At 45.4% G+C, this 25,224-nt stretch overlaps 1 protein-coding gene across 1 annotated transcript in view; it reads right to left on the bottom strand.

The window, feature by feature from the left end:
* The window catches only part of LOC137427463 (uncharacterized), an 87,006-nt gene extending 63,293 nt beyond the window's left edge, over nucleotides 1-23,713 (bottom strand). The window contains exons 1-4 of the mRNA XM_068116987.2: nucleotides 23,563-23,713; nucleotides 11,401-11,463; nucleotides 11,178-11,315; nucleotides 3,856-4,998 (exon numbers count right to left, since the gene is read on the bottom strand). Coding sequence (XP_067973088.2) covers nucleotides 3,856-4,998; nucleotides 11,178-11,315; nucleotides 11,401-11,463; nucleotides 23,563-23,713 — 1,495 coding nt within the window. The remainder of the gene's footprint in view (nucleotides 1-3,855; nucleotides 4,999-11,177; nucleotides 11,316-11,400; nucleotides 11,464-23,562) is intronic.
* Between the last annotated feature and the right edge of the window lie 1,511 nt (nucleotides 23,714-25,224).

Here is a 25,224-nt window from a genome sequence, read left to right as displayed (position 1 = left end):
TAAGAAAAATATCCACTTTGACATCATGTGAAGATCTGGAGTATTATGTGAAGAACAGTGACTAAAAAATCTAAATTTAATTAGTTTTTAAATTCAGGCTGTAACCCAACAAATGTGAAAGAGTCAAGGGGTGTGAATACTTTGTGAAGGCTCTGTATTTGTAGGATGCTTCATTTTCTAGTTCCTGTATTGTTGTACTTTCACCGATTGAGATATTGTGTGCTCTTTTTGTTTTACCAGATAGAAATGTGCATTTGGCGCATTTGTCAAGACCAAATTCCATTTGAATGTCCTCCGAGTAGCGCTTCACTAGTATCAGTTGATTTGACAATTTGTCATCATTCGGTGCGGAGTTTTAGATCATCCATGTGCAGTAGATGTGTCACCTTTCTCGGTTCTTTTGTCATTTATTGTTGCACGTTAGAGTATATCTGTGTCCTTGTTCATTGATGAGGTTACTCAGTGGGTCTCGAGCCAGACAAAACAGGCGGGAAAGGCTGTCACCTTGTAAGATACCACATCGTATCTTTACCCCTGGGATATCAATTTTTCCTTCCAAGTGAGAGAGTATCAGCGTTGTATTCCAGAGCGTGAATGCTTTCTGCTCTACCAGTGTGACTATTTGGGGGTTAACTTTGTATACTTGCATGCATTTTATAATCCATGAATGTGGGACACTATCAAAGGCCTTTTTGTAATCTATCCAGACTGTGGATAAATTGGTTTGTCGAAGCTTGGAGTTTTCGAGTATGGTCTTGTTTAATAACAAATGGTCTATCATTCTCCAGATAGCACCCCCTCTTACATACTTTCTGTTCTGCCTCTAAAGCTCCTTGTTGAGTGAGGTGTTAATAAATTTCATTGGTGATTAATCCTGTTAAAAGTTTGTTGTTGGTCGGCATATTATTGGTCTATACTTGTAGGGTAGATAAGTTTCATTCGATTTATGGATGAGAAGAATGTTGCCTTCTATGAACCATTGATCCATTGGCTGTTCCCCTTTGACGATTTTGTTGAGTGCTTGAGCGTAGTGAGGGTGGAGAGCAAACAGTTGCTTTAGCCAGAGGTTTGGAAACCTAACCAGGCCTGGCCATTTGAAATTCAACCTTTTTGCGAGATGTTTTCTGATTTTCTCTTCGTCTATTAACATTGGGTGCATTTCCTGTAGATGTTGCTTTTTCTTTTCCAAATGTCATATCCAATCTCCTTCCATGTTTTCTATTTCATCTTCATGTATCCCTTTCCAGAATTTTTCAAAATCCGCTTTTCTCGGGGGAGTTGCTACATTTTGTTTCTGTTTCCCTAGTTCCCTGTATAAGTTGTTCAGGTTGTTTTCAAACTGTTGATTTTGCTTTCTTCTGTTGTTGGCCTCATCATAGTTTCTATTTTCCCTGCTATCTGGTGTATGTGGAGCTTATTATGGGCAGCTAATGGTTCCAGCCCATTGTTTTCAATGTTGTATTGCCTTTTTATAAATTGTCTGATTCTTTTCTTGAGCTTTGGACTTCTGTTCCCCTTCTTGAATAGTTCCATTTGTCCAGTTTCCTTCCTCAGTCAGTCTCTCTGCTCCTCCAGTTCCTGTTTCCATGATTTCCTATATTTTATAAACGAACTCCTCTTCAAGCCTTTGCTGTTTGGTGTCAACCTCCTCTTTTTTTTTTTTTGTGTTTGTATACAAGATCGAGGCTCGTGAAAGACCTCACATTAATCACACAAAAGGTCAAACCGACACATAAGACACAAAAAAAATAAGGGGAGCGGTGGACAAGATGGGGAGAGAGGAGGAAGGACACAAACACAACATTTGAAAGCAGGGACATCGAGAGAACTGTGGGAGGGAGAGGGCTTGGGGGGGAGGTGGGAGGTATAAAACACATGAACATTGCAAGGACTTCCAGGAAAGAAGGCGGTAGAAAAGATCAAGGTTTTGGAGGATGGGGGATGGGGGAAGATAAGAGATGGTGGTGAACAGCTGTTTTAAAGACCTGGAGGGAGGAGTGGAATTGAAGGGAGTGGGGGAGTTTGTTCCAGAGGCGGGAGAAAAGGGGAATGAAAGAGTGAAGGTGAGCAGAGAGTCTTGATTTTGGCAGTTTCACCATAAGAGGGTTGCTGGCAGATCTTGTGCAACCTGAAGGAATATTGGGGGGACAGAGCACAGAGAGAGCTGGGGGAGCAAGGCCGGAGAGGAGGGGGTAGAACACAGAAAGACCACCAACCTGCCTGCGGTGAGAGAGTGAAAGGCCCTCGGAGTTAGCTGCATCGCGGGAGATTCCAGATTCCTCATCCTCTTCTGTGCCTCTTCCTCTTCTTCATTCTGTTGTCCGTTATTCTCTTCCTCATTGTGATCTACCTTTGTTGGTCTTATTAGTTTTGTTTGCAAAGGTGCTATTTGAGCCGAGTTAGTAACCTTGAGTTGTTCTTCCTCTGGAGGTGATGCTGCAGCATTTGCTATCGTCGATCTTTGATCCCGTTGTGGAGTTTCCAATTGTATTTCCCGATCCAATTCCCCAATCTCGAGCTCTGTTATTATAATTAAACTTGAAATCCTATCTGCTTCTGCTCTCCTCTCTTCCTGTTCTATTTCCTGCGCAACACCAGTAAGTTGTCAGTTGCTCATTTTCTTTGGGAGTTTGTACTCTGGGAATCTCATCCCAAACGAATGTCCTGTCATTCTGTGACTTTTGTGGTAGTTCGCCATCTCTAGGTGACCAGTTATTTTTTATTGCCTCGACAGTTTGTTCATCTCTTAATATTTGACCTCTGTGAAAATTTTCAGTTGGAGATAATTGTTTTTCCTTGAGTTTAGTGTTGCCCGATTAAAATTAAATTCCCTTCTTTGTCCAATAATGTCCATTTTTTCTTCTTCGTCATGTTTTTATGCCTGCGCTGATGGTCACCGAAGGCATTATGTTTTCAGGTCGTTACAGGGATAACTTGAGAACGGCTGAAGGGATCTAAATCAAACTTGCTGCAGGTATGTATATTGAGGTAAAGATGAACCGATTAGATCTCAAAACACAAGGTCACAAGGTCAAAGGTCAGAGGTCATGTCAGGTAAAAATCCTGTTTCCGCAATAACTTGTGAATCACCGATGTGATTTTGACCAAAGGTGGTACAAGTATGTTTTATGATGCATATATCAACTGATTTGATTTTGGGATCAAAAGATCAAAGGCCAGAGTCTGTAATAGGTTTATAACTTGAGATCGGCTGAAGGGATCCAAGTTAAAATTGGTACAGGTATGTATTATGATTTAAAGATGAACTGATTAGATTTTGGAGTCAAGACGTGAAAGGTCAAATGTCAAACGTCAGAGGTCATGATAAGTTACAATTATTTTGTTACCATGATAGCTTAAGAACGGCTGAAGGGATTCAAATCAAACTTGGTACAGGTATTATCATGATGTAAAGATGAACTGATTAGAATTGTGGTCAGGTCATAGGTCAGAGGTCACTTACTGTGAAAAATGTGATAACTTGAGAACAGCTGAAGGGATTTTAATCAAACTTACTGCAGAACAGCTGAAGGGATTTAAATTAAACTTACTGCAAGTATGTATCATGATGTAAACATAAACTGAGATTTTAGGGTCAAAAGGTCAAAGGTCAGAGGTAATGTTAAGTCACAAAAATTTCATTACTGTGATAACTTAAGAACGGCTGAAGGGATCAAAGTCAAACTTGGTGCAAAGATGTATAATGATGTAATAATGTGGGTGGAGGCATATCGGTTGATGTCACGACATCGAAGAGTATCGTTCTTGTTCTTATTTATCTTGATTCTCTCTCTTTGGCTCATCCGATATATGTCTTCAAAATCATGTTTTTTTATCCGATTTATGTCTTCTTACCTGTGTGTCTTATTTTATGAGCTTTGAAGGATGACAAGGCGGTATACACCTTGCTGCAAACGGAACACTTATACGGCTTTTCTCCACTGTGTATTTTTTGATGTTTTTTTAAAGATTGTAACAAAGTAAATGATTTGTTGCAAACAGAACACTTGTAGGGCTTCTCTCCTGAATGTATTCTTTGATGCCTTCTTAATGTTTTCCTGCAAGTGAATGACTTTTGACAAACAGAACACTTGTAGGGCTTCTCTCCCGTGTGTGTTCTTTGATGCTCCATTAATGTGTTCCTGCAAGCAAATGATTTGATGCAAACAGAACACTTGTAGGGCTTCTCTCCCGTATGTATTCTTTCATGCTCTTTTAATGTTTTCTTCCAAGCAAATGACTTATGACAAAAAGAACAATTATAGGGCTTCTCTCCCGTGTGTGTTATTTCATGACTGTGTAAATGTGTCAATTGACCAAAGGCCTTATGACACACGGAACACTTGTATTGCTTTTCCCCTGTGTGTATTATTTGATGAATGTGTAAATGTGATGACTGACTAAATGCTTTAGGACATACAGAACACTTATATGGTTTCTCTCCTGTATGTGTTCTTTGATGAATGTGTAAATTTGAGGAAGTAGCAAAAGTTTTGCAGCAAAGAGAACACTTGAAAGGCTTCTCATCTGAATGGATTATTTCATGTACTTGCAACGCTGAGATAACAGGGAACGCCTTGTTGCACACGGAGCACTTGTAAGGCTTCTCACCTGAATGCATTCTTTGATGTTCATTAAAAATTTTCCATTGAGCAAAGGCTTTAGGACACAAGGAACACTTGTGGGGCTTCTCACGTTGGTTGTTATCTCCATTTGCGGGTTTGAGGATGTGGGACTTTTCCCCGATATGTATTTTCTTATGAAGATTTAAAGATGATAATACGGTAAACGATTTGTCACACATAGAACACATGTGTGGTCTCTCACTTCCTTGGATATTCTTGAGGGTCTCTGTACAACTTTTACAACTGCGGTTGTAAGACACGATGCTAATGTTGTCAGTTTCTTCACAAATGGTTCGAGTCGTGTGTGAATTGAAAACCTCCAGGTCGAACAACTGGGAACAGTTGGAACATGCAACCGGTTGCATTTGTTTCTCTGTAAAGACAAGTCACAAAAATCTTAAACAATTCAAACTATCATTGAAAAATAGGGGCAATACCTGGTAGAATAAAGCAGTATGCTCCACTGATTTGAAATATATCATATAATTTACAAATATTTCACAGAAATTAGATTTGAGCAAACATAAAACACATTCTTGAGGAAAATGCCAGGGGCATTAAAAAAGCCCCTTTATATAAGGTTATGTTCCATGTGGCAAACTCTAGAAAAGAAGGGACATTCCATAGCTTGTAGAAAATGCCAAACTATAGAAAATAAGGGATATTCAAAAAATATTGTGTGCATGCTGGTCTACCCTTGTGTTCTTCGGAGGAACCAAGTAACACGCTCCAGAAAAGTTCATATAAAGGGGCGCCAATTTGATTCATACAGCTGCAGGAAGAAGTAAATGTATTTTATCTGCTAGATGTAGGGTGCCCTAGTGGCAACGTATGAGCTGCATTCTATCAAGGATGAAGGCCTTGTCGGTGGATAAAAGTTCAGATGTGCCTGGGAAGGATTTTGCACGATGTTGAATGGCCAGTTGGCGACTGGCTATGGAGATTAACTTCAAAATGTAATTTGCCCAATAAGCATCATGGTTGAGAGTGAGACACAAGAGTTTGTGTGACTGAAGTTCTTCGAGAATGCTGTTAGCAATATTGGTTCTTGTCCGTCCGTCCCTGTCAGTTTATGATTGAGGAACAGCTTACTGATCGAAGAACAGCTGTCCCGATCACACATGCACAGAGAGGAGTGAGATAATATTTTTACTCCATTTGTCTGCCTGTCAAACAAAATTGAAAATAATTCCAAACAGGAAAAAAAACTTGAACAAACATTGGTACATCATGGGTGATGAAGGTTGTGGTCAAGTTACATCAAAATTGTGTGTAGTTTAAGAGAGAGCAAATACATATTTGGGGGGGGGGGGGGGGGGGTCAAATCTGGATGCACGTTGACTCTCCCCCTCCCCCCCCCCCCCCATATACATACAAATTCAGACCTCGATTATCTTAATGCCATGAACAAACTTTAGTACATCATGGGTAATGACGGTTGTGGTCAAGTAACATCAAAATAGTGTGTGTAGCTTCAAAGGAAAAAGCAAATTCCTATTTTGGGGGCAACTTCCCCCACCCCACCCCCTTAGACCGATATTTTTTAAAATTCCGTGAACAAGCGTTGGTAAATCATGGGTGATGAAGGTTGTCGTCAAGTTTCATCGGCATTGCGTGTGTAGTTTCTGAGAGAGCAAATATGTATTTTGAGGGGCAGCCCCCAGAAGACCCTGATTTTTTTAGGGCCTGATTTTTTTTTCATGCCGTGAACAAACTTTAGTCAGAACATAACAAATATAATTTGTGCCAAGTTTGGTCACAATCCCATCAGAGGTTTCAGAGAAGAAGTTGCAAGTGTTTACAAACTGAACAAACGATGCGCCATCGCATGAGCTCCCCGGAACAATGTTCCAGGTGAGCTAAAAACTTTTACAATTGGCTTTTACAATCTTTATTTTATTTAAATTGAATTCTCCGCCTGAAGACTGCAGTACATAAAGCATCAGTCAAAATACATCTAAAAACCTCCAGTTTTGCTGTTCTTCAATTAAAAGAAAGGTTCAGTTTAGGATTGCTTCTGCACGACTTCAATGGCACGAAATGTTCAGATTTTAAAACGATTGTTAAGATCATTATTTTATTAAAATTGAGGTAAAACTGCACCTAAAAACTGCACTTACAAATGCACGGGGTATCGTGTTCTGTGAACTTTCTAGGTGAGTAAGCAATTTTCCAGATGGTCCTTTTGGATACAGAGAATGTGTGTGTGGGATTTCTCAGGATTGAATGACACATTCCAAGTGTGGGGCCAGCTTATGATATTGTCAAGGTCTGAAGAGAGGGAAGAGTCTGCGGACTTTCTTTCTGAACGATGAGGGATGTCAGGGCAGAGGGTGGAGTCATCAGCAAATAGATGAGGAGGATTTTCGTGAGAGTCGGAGAGACTTCATAAAGATTAGGACAAAGAAAGGGGCCGAAAACACTGCCTTGGGAGCTCCCTGACAGAGAGAGAGGATAAGAACAGATTAAATCAATAACCCAAGAGTGGAGTTGGTTTTGGATGCTGTTGGCAGAGGGTTTAGAGAGCAAAGTAGGGTTCCAGACTGTATCAACGGTTCGAGATATGTCTAGCGAGACAACCCTGATCTCATGAATGACATTGACGATCTCCATCCATTGTTGTGAGAGCAGAAGCAGCATGTCCAAGATAGAATGACTTTGCCTGAATCCCAATTGATGATTTGAGATGAGGTAGTCGGATAATTTTTTTTTTTATGTCAACTACGATGATTCCATGAACGTGCTGATTAATGGAATTCGGCCAATCTGTCGTTAAGGATGTTGGTCTTTTTCACCTTTTTACCTCCACCACCAAAATGTGGATGGAGGTTATGTTTTCACCGCTGTTTCACCTCTGATGGAGGTTATGTCTGTCTGTTTGTTTGTTTGTTTGTTTGTGAACAAAATATCTCAAAAAGTTGTGGACGGATTCGGACGGAATTTGGCAGAGAGGTTGGGTACGTGACAAGGACAAAATCATTAGATTTTGCTGAAGATCCGGATTCCGATCTGGTTGAGGACAGATTTGTGGACGGATTTGAAGACGGATTTGGACGAAACTTGATGGACCGGTTGGGTGTCTGACAAGGACAATTCTATTTTGGTGAAGATCTGAATATGGATTCGGATATGATAATTATTTAATTTTAAAAGTGATTCTTCATCATTGGGGGATGGGGCCAAAAACGATACATAGCAGGATATCTCAAAAAGTTGTGGACTGATTTGGACGAAACTTGATGGACCAGTTGGGTGTCTGACAAGGACGATTCGATTAGATTTTGGTGTAGATCTGAATATGGATTCGGATATGAGAATTTTTTTTTTTTTAAGTGATTCTTCACCATTGGGAGATATGGCCAAAAACGATACATACCAGGATATCTCAAAGTTATGGATGGATTTGGACGAAACTTGTTGGACAGGTTGTGTGTGTGACGAGGAAGAATCGCTTCAATTTTGGTGAAGGTCTGGATCCAGCTTGTAGAAGTTTTAAAATGATTCTTCACCATTGAGTGATATGGCCAACCAGGTGGAGGTATGCTCTCTACTGAGTGCCATTCGAGTTAATGTAATGCAGTGATGTTGGCTGCCATCCAAGAAGATGGAATATGACCATGAGGTAGCTATAGGATTCTCGTCCTGCAGTGCATACTCAGCACAGAGTATGCACGTACAAATTCCGAATAATCACGGGCAATCTGGGGAACATGTCAAGGTACATGTTGGCTGACCATTATATTTCTGGGTACATGCCACACCTTTTATTCTCCAGTATTTTCTGAACTACCAAGACTTTAAAATATGCCGGAATACATCCCTAAAGTACCATATCGGGAAATCACTAAATCACCAAATGATACTTCTTCATCGTCTTTCCCTCTAAAAACAATGTTAAACTGTTGCCCAAACCAACACTATAACGGCTGAAGCGATTAACGTGGTTCAAACATGGAGGTTTTTCTTTTGTTTAAAAAAAAATCAAACCAAAAGAACAAAACATATAAAACATGAAGCATTGTTTTCTGAAAATATAGACTTGGCATTTAATATGGAATTTTTTTTTGTGGGGGTGAACTTACTTTTCAAGATGTCTTAGAACCAAAAGTTCATTGGAATTATGTTGAAATCATTCTAGATTTTGTTAATGTGACCTTTAAAAGAAACAAAAACCACATTTGACATTTCGAAACAAATAAATTGATCCTTGAAAGTGATGTAAACTGATATCGAACTCAATTCATGGACAGTACTGTGTTAAACTTCTGTACGTTTTCCAGAAGTATCTCTTTATTTTGCACATGAGCCAATTTTTTTTTAACAAAAACAAAAGTTAAATTACGACTGGGATTACGGACAGTAAAATTCCAGTTCAATACTTCGTGTAACCCCCACGAGCATTCAGGAGAGCACGTACACATTGAGGCATGCTGTTCACGAGATTTCCCAAGGTTTGGACAGGAATCGATTGCCATGCAGTGACAATAGCCTGCTGCAATTCACGCACAGAGGTCGGCTGCTGGTCCAAGTGGTCGATTTGACGCGTTAATTCTGCCCACAAGTCCTCGATGGGATTCATATCCGGGGACATGGCAGGCCACTCCATCTGCTCTACACCACGGTCAGCAAGAAAGTGTTGGATCATGCAAGCACGATGAGGCCGTGCATTGTCATCTTGGAAGACAAAGTTTCCTCAAAAGGCTGCACGAGCAAATGGAAGCAATGTTTCTTCCAGAATGCCCCTGTACTTGAACTGGTTCAGGTTTCCATTCAGAACAACAAGGTCAGTTTTTCCCCCTGCATGAAGAGCAGCCCAAACAGTCACCCCACCACCTCCAGCTTGGACTCTTGGCACTATAAATCTTTGTTGTAGGCTTCATGCACTTGTCTTTGCACTCGGACACGGCCATCTTGACGATAGACCAGAAATCTAGACTCGTCACTGAAGACCACGTGATTCCAGTGTCCTGGCTGCCATTGACGGTGCTCTCTGGCCCACTGCAATCGGCGCTGGCGGTGCTGTCTGGTCAGGCATGGCTTTCTCAGGGGACGCCTGGCACGATTGCCTGCTTGAACCAGTCGTTGCTTGACTAGCCTTCTGGATACAGGCACATTTGTCAGTTGCTGCCACTCATCCCTAAGCCGATTAGCTGACTTGGTCCGGCCATTGCGGACTAACCGGTGCAGCTGGCGATCATCCCTCCTTGTGGTTCTGCGGGGACGTCCTGGCCTCGGTATTGGAGTAGGGACACCCCTCTGAGCATTTCGTTTCAGGATCTTTGACACCTGACCTTGAGTGATGCCATACTGCCGAGCAATAGCACGCTGTTTCATGCCGTAATTTCGTAAAGCCACCACTCCATGACAAACAGCATTGTCGAGTTGACGGACCATCTCCAGAGGAAGCGGCAGTAACTTTTGGAGACATGCAGCAGTTGTTTTCCACTAATACAGAACGCAACAACCGTTGTATACCCGACTGTGAAGCCAATCATCAAATGCACCTGTCTGTACATTTTGCCACGCCACCTGTGATATAATCCTGTTGTTGACTTCTTGCTGCGACAGACATTCAGTGACATGGTTCTTTCAACAAATAAATCACCAAAGTGTAAAAGAAACTCACCAGATTGATATACTGAGTTAAGAAAGTAAGCCCAAGTCAAGAAAAAAAAAATATTCCATATTAAATGCCAAGTCTGTAAATGAAACGTAAATGTGGACTCAAGCAAAACAGGCCAGGATTGTGGGAGAGTGGGAAAAATGGACAGAATCATTCCAAAAGTGACATTGTACATATGGAGTCCCTGGATAAGAGAGTTGCGACATGACGTGTCCGGAAAATTCTGGTCGCACAATTCGTCATTTGATGGTTAAGATCCGGATCCGGATACAACAATTACATTATTTTAAAGTAATTATTCACCACTGAAAGATGGCTCCAAAAACTATACAGAGGAATCACCTTTCAAGGCCATTTTTAGGTCTGTAGTTCAGGCGATATATAGCATGACGTTTCAAAAACTTGAGGACAGACTGAAATAACTTGGTGGATCAGTTGGGTAGGTGACAAGAACAAGCCGATTCGATTTTGGCTTAGGTTCGGATGCAGACTCGGCTTATCAGTAGAAGACAAAACGTAAACTGCTCAGCCTCGCGGAGATATACGCTCTACCGAGTGCCATTCTAGTTTCACATGTTTACATTGTCATAAACTTGTCTTTCAAACCTGTCATGTCCCAGTAATCTCACTTGATTTATTATTTCCAATTCCAATGCTATTTGCAAAATGTGTATTTGTGAAACAGACTTTTCAAACATTAGATTGATGTGTTCAATCAATCCTGAGTAAAGTCCAGAAATACAAAGTACAGAAATATTTCTGCATATAACAACTGTCCCTGTCCAGTGAAGATAAACAAGCCCACTTGGCTGACCACAATTTAATAGATCTGTTATTCCACAGAAGTTGGAACGAAATAATTTCCTCATTAAAAACAACAAAAACCCAGTAAAAACAGTGTGATGTGTTCTGTATGAAGCTCGGCTTACCGTCGACCAGCTGAGCACCTTTGTCGGACTCCTCGGAGAAAGAACCAAGTGGTTCCTGCTTCACACACACATTGCTCAAAGCATCATGGGAGGTCTGAAAATAACTTTGCAAAGTGTCCATCGTCCCCAGATCTTCACCTGTAAACCATATGACAATTTGTTTCTTACTGAGGAAAACAGTCTGGAATATTTTTATTTTTATTATCATTATTGTTATTCAGACCTTTGACAAGCGAGGAGGCATCATCAATGAACTCGGACTCCACCTTCACTTCCACAATAAAATCTGAAAATAAAAACATCCCATTCAAACTCAACATGAAATAACCTTTTTCATTTTTTTGGAATACATAGTCAAGGCCAGTGGAAGAGCTCTTATTAGTACATTGAACGGATCAGGACGCTTCAGGACAAAGAACAGCAGAGAGAGGGGGAAACACCAACAGCAGTGCCGATGGCCAAGACAGAGAGGGTGGACAAACAGAGGGTATATGGAGGAAAAGGGGGAGGGGGTGGTAGGAGAGGATGCAGGAGGTGGACAAGTAGGATACAGAAGGCAACTCTCAGGAGGGAAAATTGGAGTTGGGAAGGAGTAGGGATTGGGATTGTGTGGATGGGGGGTAACGAGGGAAGAAAGGATAATGTTTTTGGATTGGAGATGAGATGGTGTTGAACAGCGGTCTTGAAGACGTGGAGGTAAGAATGAGATTGAAGAGGATGTGGATGTTGGTTCCACAGGTGTAGAAAAGGAGGAACAAATGAGTGGAGGTGAGCAGTGATCCTGGATTTAGGTGGTTTCACCAGAAGGGGTTGATGGTGGACCATGTGTGCCCTGCAAAAATATTGGGGCGACAAAGCATAAAAAGAGTAGAGGGTACAAAACCAGACAGGACGTGGTAGAAGGCAAAGAGACCACCGACCTGTCTGCGATGGCGAAGTGACAGGCCGTAGACTCTTCATCGCGGGAGATTTTAATAATATTGTTACAGATCGCGGTTTAGATGTTATGATGACCGAGCGGTGGTGTATGACCGCGACCTAACAGGATCCCTGGCTCACCCGATTCACCCAGGACTTTGGCCGTATCGCACCACAGCTGCTCAATGAGGGAAAAGACAAAAACGACGCAATGTAAAGAGGAAAACGAAGGCCAAGAAAGGTTTGGAAATACGACTGAATTTATTGACTATTTACACAAGCAAAAAGGAACAATCAAGTTTATTTACAACACATAAGACGCAGGTGACACAGTGCAAATTTTATCTTACCTACAGACTTAATTAAATACCCAGGGACAGAACAAACAAAACAAACTCACGTATACAAGAAGGGTGGAAAGGCAGGAGGTGGATGGTTGGAGGGAGAGGGAGGTCCAAGGGGGTCCCGCAGCACCACCGGCGCGTTTAGTAGCCGCCGTTCCTCTTCGGCCCTGCTCCAAACCGCCGTTCAGGCCCCCTTTGGCTGTTGGGTGCTCCTGCTGCTGCGGCCTCCGTCCGCTGCGTTCCCAGGACTTGTCTGGTCCAAACCCTCAACTCTTTCTTGTTTCTCTCACTCCTCACCACCGACTCCGCACCGCAACCAACTGACCACCGACTCCTTACCAACGCAACCGACTCAGACCAACTCAGACCAACTCCTTGCGACCAACTCCTTGTGCATCCCTGACCAACTCCAAGTGCATCTCCGACCAACTCCTTGTGCATCCCTGACCAACTCAAAGTGCATCTCCGACCAACTCAAAGTGCATCTCCGACCAACTCCTTGCAACCAACTCCTTGTGCATCCCTGACCAACTCCAAGTGCATCTCCGACCAACTCCTTGCGACCACTTCCGTTTTGCGCCTTTTATAGCGCCTCCAGCGATTACGCCCCCGGCATTTTGGACACGCCCATCGGGGTGCTCACCTCGGCCCTGGTTGGTCGCGCGACCCTCGGGCTCCGCCTTGGATGACGACGGGCGGGCACGCCCCTCCTCCCCTCTGACGAGGTGGAGACACGCCTTTCTTCTCCGACTCAAAGCACATGGTCAATGGCGGTTATTGGAGGGGAGGTGATTGGGAATCGAGGGCTCAGCAGTGACGAGAGGGGATGTAATATGGAAATGGAGGTTTTGGGGACGGGAAGGAAAGGGAATCTATTCTCTTTCACTGGTGCAATGGAGTATTTCAATTAATGGAAGACACAGCCTTACACTAATACACATAATAAGGATATAACTGTCAAAAAAGATATATCGTGTCCTGCATGTATGTTTTATGGACTAACTACGGGAACGCCCTTTGACCTTTATACAACCACAAACGGAGGGAGGAGGGGTGATATTTTACAACAACCTTTTACAACAACCTTTTACAACAACCTTTTACAACAACGTTTTACCACAACAATAAAAAAAAAAAAACATTCTCATATCCACAACACTGCACCCTCCTCCCCTTAGGCACGTCCCGGGCCTATAACTTTTACCTTAGTGTGGCACGTAGGTGTAGTTCCCTCTACTTTTAACCTGACCCTGAGTGCGACAGTTTTAAAACATAATAAATGTGTCCCGCTGCTCCATTGCACCCTGCCTAACAGACTTACGCCCACAGTTAACCGAATTGCGGAATGGTCTTCAGACTACACACTGACGGTGGGAAGCATTATTTACAATTGACGCTATTTTTATTTACAAAACTAACCCAGGACCTGTAATTGTTCTTTCTGGGGGGGAGACAGTCTGCTCTGCATCGACGCACCATGAACGCACCCAAAAACGCACCAAAGCACCCTCAAGCACCAATCGGTGCAGTCACCATTGTTCAATGAATAAAAATAAATTCAACAACCCCTAACCCTGCAGGTGATCTCTTGCTCTTCGGCTCCCTCTGCTGGTTATTATTATCTCTTCCAGTTGTTGTCATTTTCTTTGCTTTTCTTACTGGCGGCCTATTTGCAATAAAGTGTGCCCCATGTGTCCCTTTTTTATTTGATTTTATTTATGGCCCCAGGGCCGACTAGTGTGGTTCACCTGTGGGGCATCGGTGCCCTGTGGCCAAGGTCCGCCAGCAAGATTTCGGGCCCTCATGGCCGGTTCCAGCAGAGGGGCCATGCCCCAACCCATGGGGTCCATAAGTGGTGCTCGGCCACAGACATGTGGTCCATAATGTGGTGCATCGATGCAGACAGCTGGTTCTGGGAATTTCGGGCGCACAATGGCCGACCCACGCACGCTCCCCTCGGCGCCCAACGGCGCACAGGTCATGTGGGAGACAAAAGAAAGACAATTGAGCGAGGGGTAAGGTCACAAGGGTACACGTCAATAAGGCAATGCAAGGCGAAATGCGTACGGAGGGCGAAGTGAGAAAGCTCGTCCCTACCGTACGTCACCCCCCTGTCACCTACCCTACCCTTGCCCTTACCCCATATGTACAAAAATCTACCCATTTACAAATTCGTCACTACTGTCACGTCTTCCCCATATTTCCCCTATACCAAATTCGTCTCCACAATCCCTCTACTTCAAAATTTGCCATCACCAATTCATCATCAATCCTCATAAGGAGGGAGAGATGGAATTACGCACAATGTCACACCCACGTCATGATGTGTCTCACAATCCAAACATTTGCATCATAAAAAATAATCAAAACATGGCATGGTGTGGAGTACCTGTCACCTCAGGTGAGTGGATGCAGATGGTGCGAGGAGATCCTTCATCCTAACTATTTTCTAAATGACTTTAACACACTTTACACTACCCAGGGTCTTTCCCTGCCAATCCATTGGCCAACTTACACTATGGGTTCTAATAACCAATTCCCATTGCCCAAACTGTGGTACTTCTCAATTTGGGGTCTCACTCCCCCGATTCATCTCCCGGTGCCCTCGCACAATTTCTGGGCTGCGACGTGTAACTCTCCCAGCAGGTCTACCCACCTGCACACCTCCACCACTGTAGTTGCCACCCGAGCTTACCTAGCTCCTCACCCTAACCTATCTAACTGGGGCAGGCCCCTCCTGGCTCTGTCACCCCACTCGGTGCCCTCTGGCACTGGGCTACCCGGGTCCGTCCTCCGGATCCTCGGGCCCCATCCACAACAACTACTACCGGCTCCCAGAGCCCACCTGCGGCCTCACCTGGCCGACATCCTCACAGTGGTGGAGCGCCCAACCAACTACACACACTAACAGGCTACACGCCCAGCCATTTCCACGACACTAATGCACCCATCCAAATACCATTCTTTCACCTCGCACCACAGATGCCAATATCCAACCACAATTTACCTATACCCTCTACCTAACACTTGCACTACCCGCCCCGGGTATCCGTGATGGGGGTCCACTCTTCCCCCATTCACACCTTCGCACCATCCACTCCACTCCACAATTTCCACCATACTCACTCCACGACCATCCATTCCAATACTCCATACCATTTATTCCATACACCTGTCTTTCATTCACCTGTCGTTGCACACCTGTGCAATCCTACCTGGTGCCACCTGCACCCTCCTCCTCTTCCTGGACCAGTTGGTCAACACAACACACAATCACCACTACTCCCTCATACACTGCTCCACACACCTGTTCAGTTGCACACCTGTGCAATCACACCTGTTCAATTACACCTGTTCAATCCTCACACACACGGCATCATCTCAGCTAACTACTCCCCTCTGAAACTTGCGCTTCCCAGTCGTCCCTTTAAACTATTGCGCTCCCACGTCATTATCATCCACACTAATCTACCTGCGTCCCCACTACAGGTATCAGTCACTAACTAATTTTAACGTTACCTAATGTCATCTTTGCTAGATCCCTACAATTATCCAAGCCCTCCCTGGCTCGGTTGTCATAGCCACCCCATAAACTATTGCTCCTTTGCCCCACTGTGAGGGATGGTGGATTTGCCATCCCACCACATCGGGGGTCTCTCACTACCAATTTCGCTCGTCCAAATCCAACAATTCAAAAATTTTCCATTTACTGCCAATTCTACCCATACCATCATCAAATTTTGCTTTTTTCTAATTTCGGGGCCAAAACACTATCCTCATCACCCGTCTACTTATTACATCCTCTCGGTGCGCAATTTCCTTCGAAAGCTCGGCTTCGTACAGCCGAGCCATGAACGCGGGTTCTTTTGTGCCAGCGGCTGGATACGTCCCGCATTCGTGGCAGGGATGGGGGCTTACCCGGGCCGTGATCCCACGCACCACCTCGGCGTGGAGCCATCCAATGTCCCGATCTCGACCTGCCGGCACGTCTCAATAGAAAGTGGTCGCCATGACGACCCTTCCTATCGGGCGGCCCGCTCCGTCTAGTGGAGCCCGGACGCGGCCGTTCCACGCGAGGCCCAGCGTGGATCGCGCACAGCGGTCCTTTCGAACCCGCCGTGGCTCGGATCCCCGCTGGTTCTCGCGGCACGCGAAGCTGCCCGACGCGCACCGAGGGCCCGAGTCGGCTATAAGTCGTTCTAACCTCTAACCTGGTTACCGTCGATGCTTCACCTGGATGCTTACACCCCGCAGCCCGTTCCTTGCTCACACATCCAGCCGTCTCCATGCTCCTCGAACCTTTCCTTACACACCTCGGTACACTCATTCCACTCCCAGCCTTGGTCACACACCTGACCACCGAACACTTTGGCACACATTCGTTGGTCGCACACCTCACCAACACACCTCTTCACGCCCCCTCCTCGGTCACTTCCTCTGTGACAATCACAGGTGTGCTCTCATTCGCACACCCAACCATGTGCCTCACGACCAACTCAAATGTGCCTTCCCACACACGCTCTACCATTCCAGGTGTGCATCCTTCCATTCCAGGTGTACATCCTCGCTCACCTGTCATAACCAACTCACGCTCCGTTTCACTCTCACTACTCTCACCTCCATTCTTGACCGCGCACTCACCCTTACTCTCGACAGCACACTCTTTCCTCATGCACCCGTCCGTTACACACCTTTCTCGCGCATCCTCTCGCGCACACTTTTTCGTTACTTCCTCCGTAACACTCACCACACCGCGCTTCCCTGTGCTCCCTCGCACACGCGCTACGACCGACTCACTCCTGACGGCACACTCACTCCTCGGCGTGCACTTTTTCCTCACACACCCCATGGTCGGACTTTCTCGCACACCTCGTTTTTCGCACACCTGACCTGTCACACACTTCACCACCGGCCTTTCACGAACACCCGGATCCAAACCAATCCCCAAGCCGACTGAAGCTTTCCTCACATCATATACATTGCCACTCACCTCCGTACTTCGTCTCCGCACCTCCTTTGCCACCTGCAAACTCTTTATTTGGTTAGTGAGCATCACATCATGATTTGAACACAGACCTTGTACATATTCCATTACCTCCTCCTGGATTTCTCTCTTAGTTTCTGTCCGTCTCTTCTTAATTTCACTCACCTCTTCTTCCACTTCCTCTAGTTTTTGTTTAACCTCTTTTATTTCTCGGTGCGTCCCCTCAAGTTCGTCCTCTAAGGCTACCGTGACCGTCTCTATGTGCATCCTCACCTGCCGGTCCTTTGTCTCCATTATCTCTGTCACCTCGTCCACCCTCATTGTCAGTTCCTCACGTACCATCTGACATTGCCTCTGTGTCGCTATCAAGTCATTTTTAATTTCTTTTTGTGTCACCTTTAACCCTCCGAGTACTGCAGTGTTCCTTTGAACCTGCTCCACTAACTTCGTTTGTCCCTCTGTCAGCTGTTCCACCTCCTCCGTCAGATCTTCTATTCCCCCTTGTAACTTAGCCGTATTATTTCTCACCTCTTTCTCTATACGCTTTTCACCTCGCTTTACCTCCTCGCGTAGCCCCGAAACCTCCTCACCTACACCTCGTCGTATCTCCTCCTTCATCTCCTCCCTCTCTTTTGTAGATGCCACCCTCATCTGTCCCAATTCATCCCTCTGAGCATCCAGTTTGGTTTCTACCCCGATTTTCACCTCCTCTATCTGCTCTCCCATTTGTTTAATTTCTCGGGCGGATTGCTCCCCTATTTCCCGCAATTTGCTTTCCATCCTATTTTCTAACCCCATTAACCCATTTTTCACCTCTTTTATCCCGTTGTCTAACCCCTCAAAATTATTGTCTAACTTCCCAAATTTCTTGTCTAACTCCCCAATTTGGGCATTGGTACCCCTCGCTTCGCCCCTCATTGCCCCCATTTGGCCCCCCATACTATCCATTTTTGCATTCAGTTGGGTCAAGAATAATCTGAGGTCAAACCCGGTTTGCCCAGCGTCCCCAGCCGCCACCGCGGGCTCGCCCTCCGCGGCGCCGCTATTTTGGGACCCTTCAACCACGTGCGCGAGCGCGCCATTTTGTGCGTCTGATACTCCCTCAACCGCCTCCTCATTGCTCCCCTCCATTTGATCCTGGGTTACTCCTAACCCCTCTTCTAGCTCTCCCACCGGCATCCCGTCGCCTTGCCCAGCCATGGCGCGATTTCAAAATTCGGGTTTTGCTTTAAACAAAACAAATTTCGGCAGCTCGTAATTTTGACCAAAATTTTTATTTTTTTCTCTATTCGTTTTAAAAATTTGGTTCGGGCCTCAAATCCCACTCCCAGACACCAATTGTTACAGATCGCGGTTTAGATGTTATGATGACCGAGCGGTGGTGTATGACCGCGACCTAACAGGATCCCTGGCTCACCCGATTCACCCAGGACTTTGGCCGTATCGCACCACAGCTGCTCAATGAGGGAAAAGACAAAAACGACGCAATGTAAAGAGGAAAACGAAGGCCAAGAAAGGTTTGGAAATACGACTGAATTTATTGACTATTTACACAAGCAAAAAGGAACAATCAAGTTTATTTACAACACATAAGACGCAGGTGACACAGTGCAAATTTTAGCTTACCTACAGACTTAATTAAATACCCAGGGACAGAACAAACAAAACAAACTCACGTATACAAGAAGGGTGGAAAGGCAGGAGGTGGATGGTTGGAGGGAGAGGGAGGTCCAAGGGGGTCCCGCAGCACCACCGGCGCGTTTAGTAGCCGCCGTTCCTCTTCGGCCCTGCTCCAAACCGCCGTTCAAGCCCCCTTTGGCTGTTGGGTGCTCCTGCTGCTGCGGCCTCCGTCCGCTGCGTTCCCAGGACTTGTCTGGTCCAAACCCTCAACTCTTTCTTGTTTCTCTCACTCCTCACCACCGACTCCGCACCGCAACCAACTGACCACCGACTCCTTACCAACGCAACCGACTCAGACCAACTCAGACCAACTCCTTGCGACCAACTCCTTGTGCATCCCTGACCAACTCCAAGTGCATCTCCGACCAACTCCTTGTGCATCCCTGACCAACTCAAAGTGCATCTCCGACCAACTCAAAGTGCATCTCCGACCAACTCCTTGCGACCAACTCCTTGTGCATCCCTGACCAACTCCAAGTGCATCTCCGACCAACTCCTTGCGACCACTTCCGTTTTGCGCCTTTTATAGCGCCTCCAGCGATTACGCCCCCGGCGTTTTGGACACGCCCATCGGGGTGCTCACCTCGGCCCTGGTTGGTCGCGCGACCCTCGGGCTCCGCCTTGGATGACGACGGGCGGGCACGCCCCTCCTCCCCTCTGACGAGGTGGAGACACGCCTTTCTTCTCCGACTCAAAGCACATGGTCAATGGCGGTTATTGGAGGGGAGGTGATTGGGAATCGAGGGCTCAGCAGTGACGAGAGGGGATGTAATATGGAAATGGAGGTTTTGGGGACGGGAAGGAAAGGGAATCTATTCTCTTTCACTGGTGCAATGGAGTATTTCAATTAATGGAAGACACAGCCTTACACTAATACACATAATAAGGATATAACTGTCAAAAAAGATATATCGTGTCCTGCATGTATGTTTTATGGACTAACTACGGGAACGCCCTTTGACCTTTATACAACCACAAACGGAGGGAGGAGGGGTGATATTTTACAACAACCTTTTACAACAACCTTTTACCACAACAATAAAATAAAAAAAACATTCTCATATCCACAACAATATTAAAGGCCTTGTTTTCCGAGGCGTCAAGCTGAGAAAGATGTGAGGCAGGGGAGCCAGCCCAGAGGGGAGAGCAGTGCTCCATCAAGTTGCAGATGGAAGCCTCGTCAGTGGATAGGAGTACAGGTGTGCCAAGGAAGGACTTTTGACAACATAGGATGCGCAGTCGGCTGCTATCTTTGGAGGCCTACTTTGAAATGCAGTTTGCCCAAGAAAGATTGTCTAACGAAACTTAAAAAAAAAAATAGACGATGAGAAATTGAAGTAGCATATTATCCAGGAAGTAAAAGGCATTTCTGAGTACCAGATGTCAACAAACCTTTCTAGGGTGAATTAGGTATGCTGAATTTGAATCTGCTTGTTGCCAAGCTCGGCTTTGCATCATAAGAGCGCAAAATGGCAAATCCAATATGGCTGCCGAAGACCTTTTTTATGGACAAATTTGATATTTTCATGATTACGATGAGATGAACACAACTTTTGGAAGTTGTGCTGGTCATTCTTATAAGCCTAACCTACATAACAAACATTGTGCTCAGGTGTATCTATTGGTAGCAGGTGGCTCTGTTCATGTGGTCATGAATGTGGCATTGAAAGTCAGGGAAGAAAATCATTGATTGAAGCTACGTTTCCCTCTGAAAATGTTTGTGTCAAGCCCAATAGTAGAAATTGTTGCTGAAAGCAAATAGACAGATTTTAAATAAATTAATCTTGTTTTATTTGTTTTCAAAATCGCTGATGATGGAGCCCCTGTTGATGTTGAAAAGGCCCCGTAAGGTGGATTTAGACGTATGTATTTTCTGTCAGGAGGGCAACAATATGAAAGACGGCCTTCGAGATGCTTTTATTTCTTGGTATTTCTATGCATGTATGTTTTACCATTGTAGAACAACAGCACTTTTTACGTTTAGTCCCCCCATTTATGTATGTACAAGTATTGGACCGATATCTCGGCTTTGAAGTCGGGAGGGGATTTATACCTGAGAGTTGAGAGGGGGATGGGGAGGGAGAGCAAAGGTGGGGTGGAGTTGGGAGCGGGAGGTTGATGCTTTTGGGGTGCTGTGTGGTTGAGGAGTTTTGGTGGGGGGAAGAGGGGCGAGAGTTGTGGCGGGGGGGAGAGGGTGGAGGGAAGGGGTTGAGTAGTTGTGGTGCGGGACCAATTCAATGAGATCCGATTTTCAGATTCTGTTCAAATTTCAAGTCAACCAGATGGAAACTGATGATTGTATTGTATGTGATATTGTCCTTTGACCTTCTGCCCTTTTTTCAATTTATTTTTTGTATGCAAAGTCGAGGCTCGTGTAGGAGCTAGCACATAAAAAACAAAAGCACAAACATAAACACACATGAAACATAATAAAGGGAGGGGGAAACAAGAGGGGGAGAGAGTGGGAAGCATAACAAGAGTGGAGAACAGGGACATTGGGAGATCTGTGAAAGAGAGAGGGATGGGGCGGGGTACACGGGATAAACAAATGGACACTAACGGGACCTTCAGGAAAGGAAACGGAATTTGAAAAAGGTGAGTTTGGGGTGTATTAATAGGGGTCGAAAAGATCAACGTTATGGATGGGGGAAGATAAGAGATGGTGGTGAACACCTGTTTTAAAGACCTGGAGGGAGGAGAGGCTTTGAAGAGAGTGGGGGAATTTGTTCCAGAGGCGGGAGAAATTGTGAGAGAAGTTCAATCGTTTCCTCATCTTCCCTCGGATTCTCCAAAACTCGTCTGTTATTCTGTATGATTGTCTTTTCTGTATCTCAACCACCAACAGGTCGCAATTCTTCACTGATCTTCACAATACTTGTCATCTGGAAGAAGAGTGAGTCAAAAGGAGCAATACTAAATAGGTCGGGACATGGTACACCACCCGGACATCACCGGAGAGTTGTTTGAGGGTGGAGGGAGGCGTGGAAGGGGGTGGGGGAAGGGCGGGGGGGGGGGGTGGGGGTTGTGGTATGAGGAGCTTGTTGGTCCCTGTACATGGAGAGTCCCGACATTGTGTGTCCGTACGGTGTTCGTGCCTTTATTTAATTTCTGCTCAATGTGATACGACTGACAAACTCTTGACCTGAACCGATTTTCAAAATTTAAACAGCGGAATTGAGCTTAACAGAGGTTCCGACTGCTATCGAAGTGTTCATTTGCTAAAAACGTTTCCCCGGGAATCCCAGGACGTCTGCCGGCATCTCCTGGCAGTGTTTAGTATGACCGGTCAAAAGCAAGAAGTCAAGGTCACATGAGATCGTAAGTTTTCATCCGATTGACTCGGAATTTGAGTTTTAATATTGGATCACTGCAGCCTTGTTGCCCATTGTTTTTAAAGGGTATTATTTTTTTCCAAGCTGGCTTCCAAAGCCAGTCACCAACTGGGCATCCTCCGCTGTGCGAACTCCTTCCTTGGCACTACTGAGCTCCTCACAACCTACAAATCTTTCATCCACGGCTCAGTGGAATTCTGCTCTCCCCTCTGGGCTGGTGCACCTGCCTCACACCTAGCTCGGCTTCACGCTGGAGAAACCAAAGCTCTTAGAATCATTGGAATCTCCCGCAATGAAGCCGATTCTGAGGGCCTTCCGCTCTCCTACCGCAGGCAGGCAGGTAGGTGGTCTTTCTGTCTTCTAACGACTCCTCTCCGGCCTTGCTCCCCAGCTCTGTCTGGGCTCTGTCCCCCAAATATTCCGACAGGTCGCACAAGATCTGCATGCAACCCTCTTATGGTTAAACTGCCAAAATCAAGACTCTCTGCTCACCTTCACTCTTTCATTCCTCTTTTCTCCGACCTCTGGAACAAACTCCCTCACCCTCTTCAATCCCACTCCTCCCTCCAGGTCTTTAAAACGGCTGTTCACCACCATCTCTTATCTTCCCCCATCCAAAACCTTGATATTTTCTACCCCCGTTAAAACACTCCAAATCCACCCCCTTCAAATTCCGTTTTCTTTCCTGAAATCCCCTGTGGTGTCCATCTAGTTTATCCCGTGGACCACATCCTCCCCCAGCCCACTCTCTTCCACAGATCTCCCGATGTCCCTGTTCTCCAATGTTGTTGTGCTTCCCTGTCTCTCCCCCTCTTGTCTCCCGCTCCCTTTATTGTATGTTCTGTGCGTTAGCTCCAACACGAGCCTCGACTTAGTATACAAAATAAATAAACAAACAATCAATCAAATAAATAAATAAAACTTGTCCATTAACGAATCTATCAGGAATCAAAATGTCTGTTCGATCTCCGATTGCGAATGGGATCGGGTCACCGGGTCAGGACATCGACACGATCTTGTTCGAGGGAACCCGATTAGGACGTAGACACGATCTTGTAAGAGTGAACCCTCCCCGTACATGGTGTAATTCCCCATGTAAATGTATTTAAACAGTAAACATCACGTACCGTGTCCGGACTCGTTCTCCTCAGGTCGAGCGATCCTGAACCTGCAGTCCGAGTGAGAATCTTCAGGACCGACCAAGTTCCTTCCATCGGAGAAACTCGAGGATCCCGGAGGGTTCAACTTGTTGTCCTCACTGGAGACATCTCCATTCATGGCGAACAGTACAGTGAAGAGTGAAGTACAGTGAAGAGTGAAGTACAGTGTGGTACAGTCCCACACAGTACAAACAACAATGTCAATGTGCGAGTGAAGACAGAGTTCACTCAAGCGTCCTTCAAAAAATAATTAATCAATTCCAATCCGCAGATTCGCCACAGATCGATGATTTCGTTGCAAACATTCGGGTTTTGTTTCGAAACTAAAAACGAACAATTATTCCAGATCAAACTGTAAAGTTGTAATGATGATGATGAGGTAATGTTGGATCAGTTTTATGAAAATGTGAGAATCGGCGCCCGCGAACTACGTAACTTCCGGTTAGTGCACCCTTCGCGACAACAGTCACGTGATTGGATACGTTGAAAACAAACCACAAAAGGGCACGTGTCACAGCTTACTTCCGGTAGGCTCGCCCTCATCTATCCTAATCCTCAATCCTCATTCACTGAGTGAAACAAAGCCCCAGAATGCCCTGTGACCCGGAACTCCTCTTGTTGACAAATCCACACAATGGCGCTTCCGGTCCAGCGAACTTAAATTAAAAACGTCAAACTCATGAAACCAGAGAGCAAACTGAGCGGATAACATGACAAATAAAATGGTTACCGAATACCGATCACGACGACATGACGTCTCCACATGGGGGCGAGACCTAGTATGGTCTATGGACCGTTATTACCGTCGAATCTCGCGAAGCGAAAATGAGGTTAAGCAATCGGGTGCGTACACGTGCCATATGTTATGTGTGTGTGCCGTCCGTGTGCCGTGTCTGCATTTTAAAAATCCATTTTCTCGGCAACCGTTGATCCGATTGACCTGAAATTTCACATTAGGAGCGCCTCCTGCTGTATAATATTTTAATGATAATTATGACGTCATAGTTCAGCGGCAAAGGCGCCATCTTGCAAAAAAACAGCGTGTGTTTGAAGCTGGATATTGATGGGACACCGCAACAGACGCTGCAGATTGATGGGACACCGCAACACACGCTGGAGATTTATGGGACACCGCAACATGCTGGACATTGATGGGACACCGCAACACACGCTGGAGATTTATGGGACACCGCAACACACACTGGACATTGATGTGACACCACAACACACGCTGGAGATTGATGGAACACCGCAACACACGCTGGAGATTGATGGAATACCGCAACACACGCTGGAGATTTATGGGACACCGCAACACACACTGGACATTGATGGGACACCGCAACACACACTAGACATTGATGGGACACCGCAACACACACTCGACATTGATGGGACACCGCAACACACGCTGGAGATTTATGGGACACCGCAACACACATGGGACATTGATGGGACACCGCAACACACACTAGACATTGATGGAACACCGCAACACACGCTGGACATTTATGGGACACCGCAACACACACTGGACATTGATGGGACACCGCAACACACGCTGGACATTGATGGGACACCGCAACACACACTGGACATTGATGGGACACCGCAACACACACTAGACAT

The sequence above is a fragment of the Myxine glutinosa genome, chromosome 5 (genome assembly GCF_964187855.1).
Source record: "Myxine glutinosa chromosome 5, kmMyxGlut1.1, whole genome shotgun sequence".
NCBI lineage: Eukaryota > Metazoa > Chordata > Myxini > Myxiniformes > Myxinidae > Myxine > Myxine glutinosa.
Note: the sequence above shows the minus strand (reverse complement) of the source record. Positions and strands in the feature narration are given on the sequence as shown.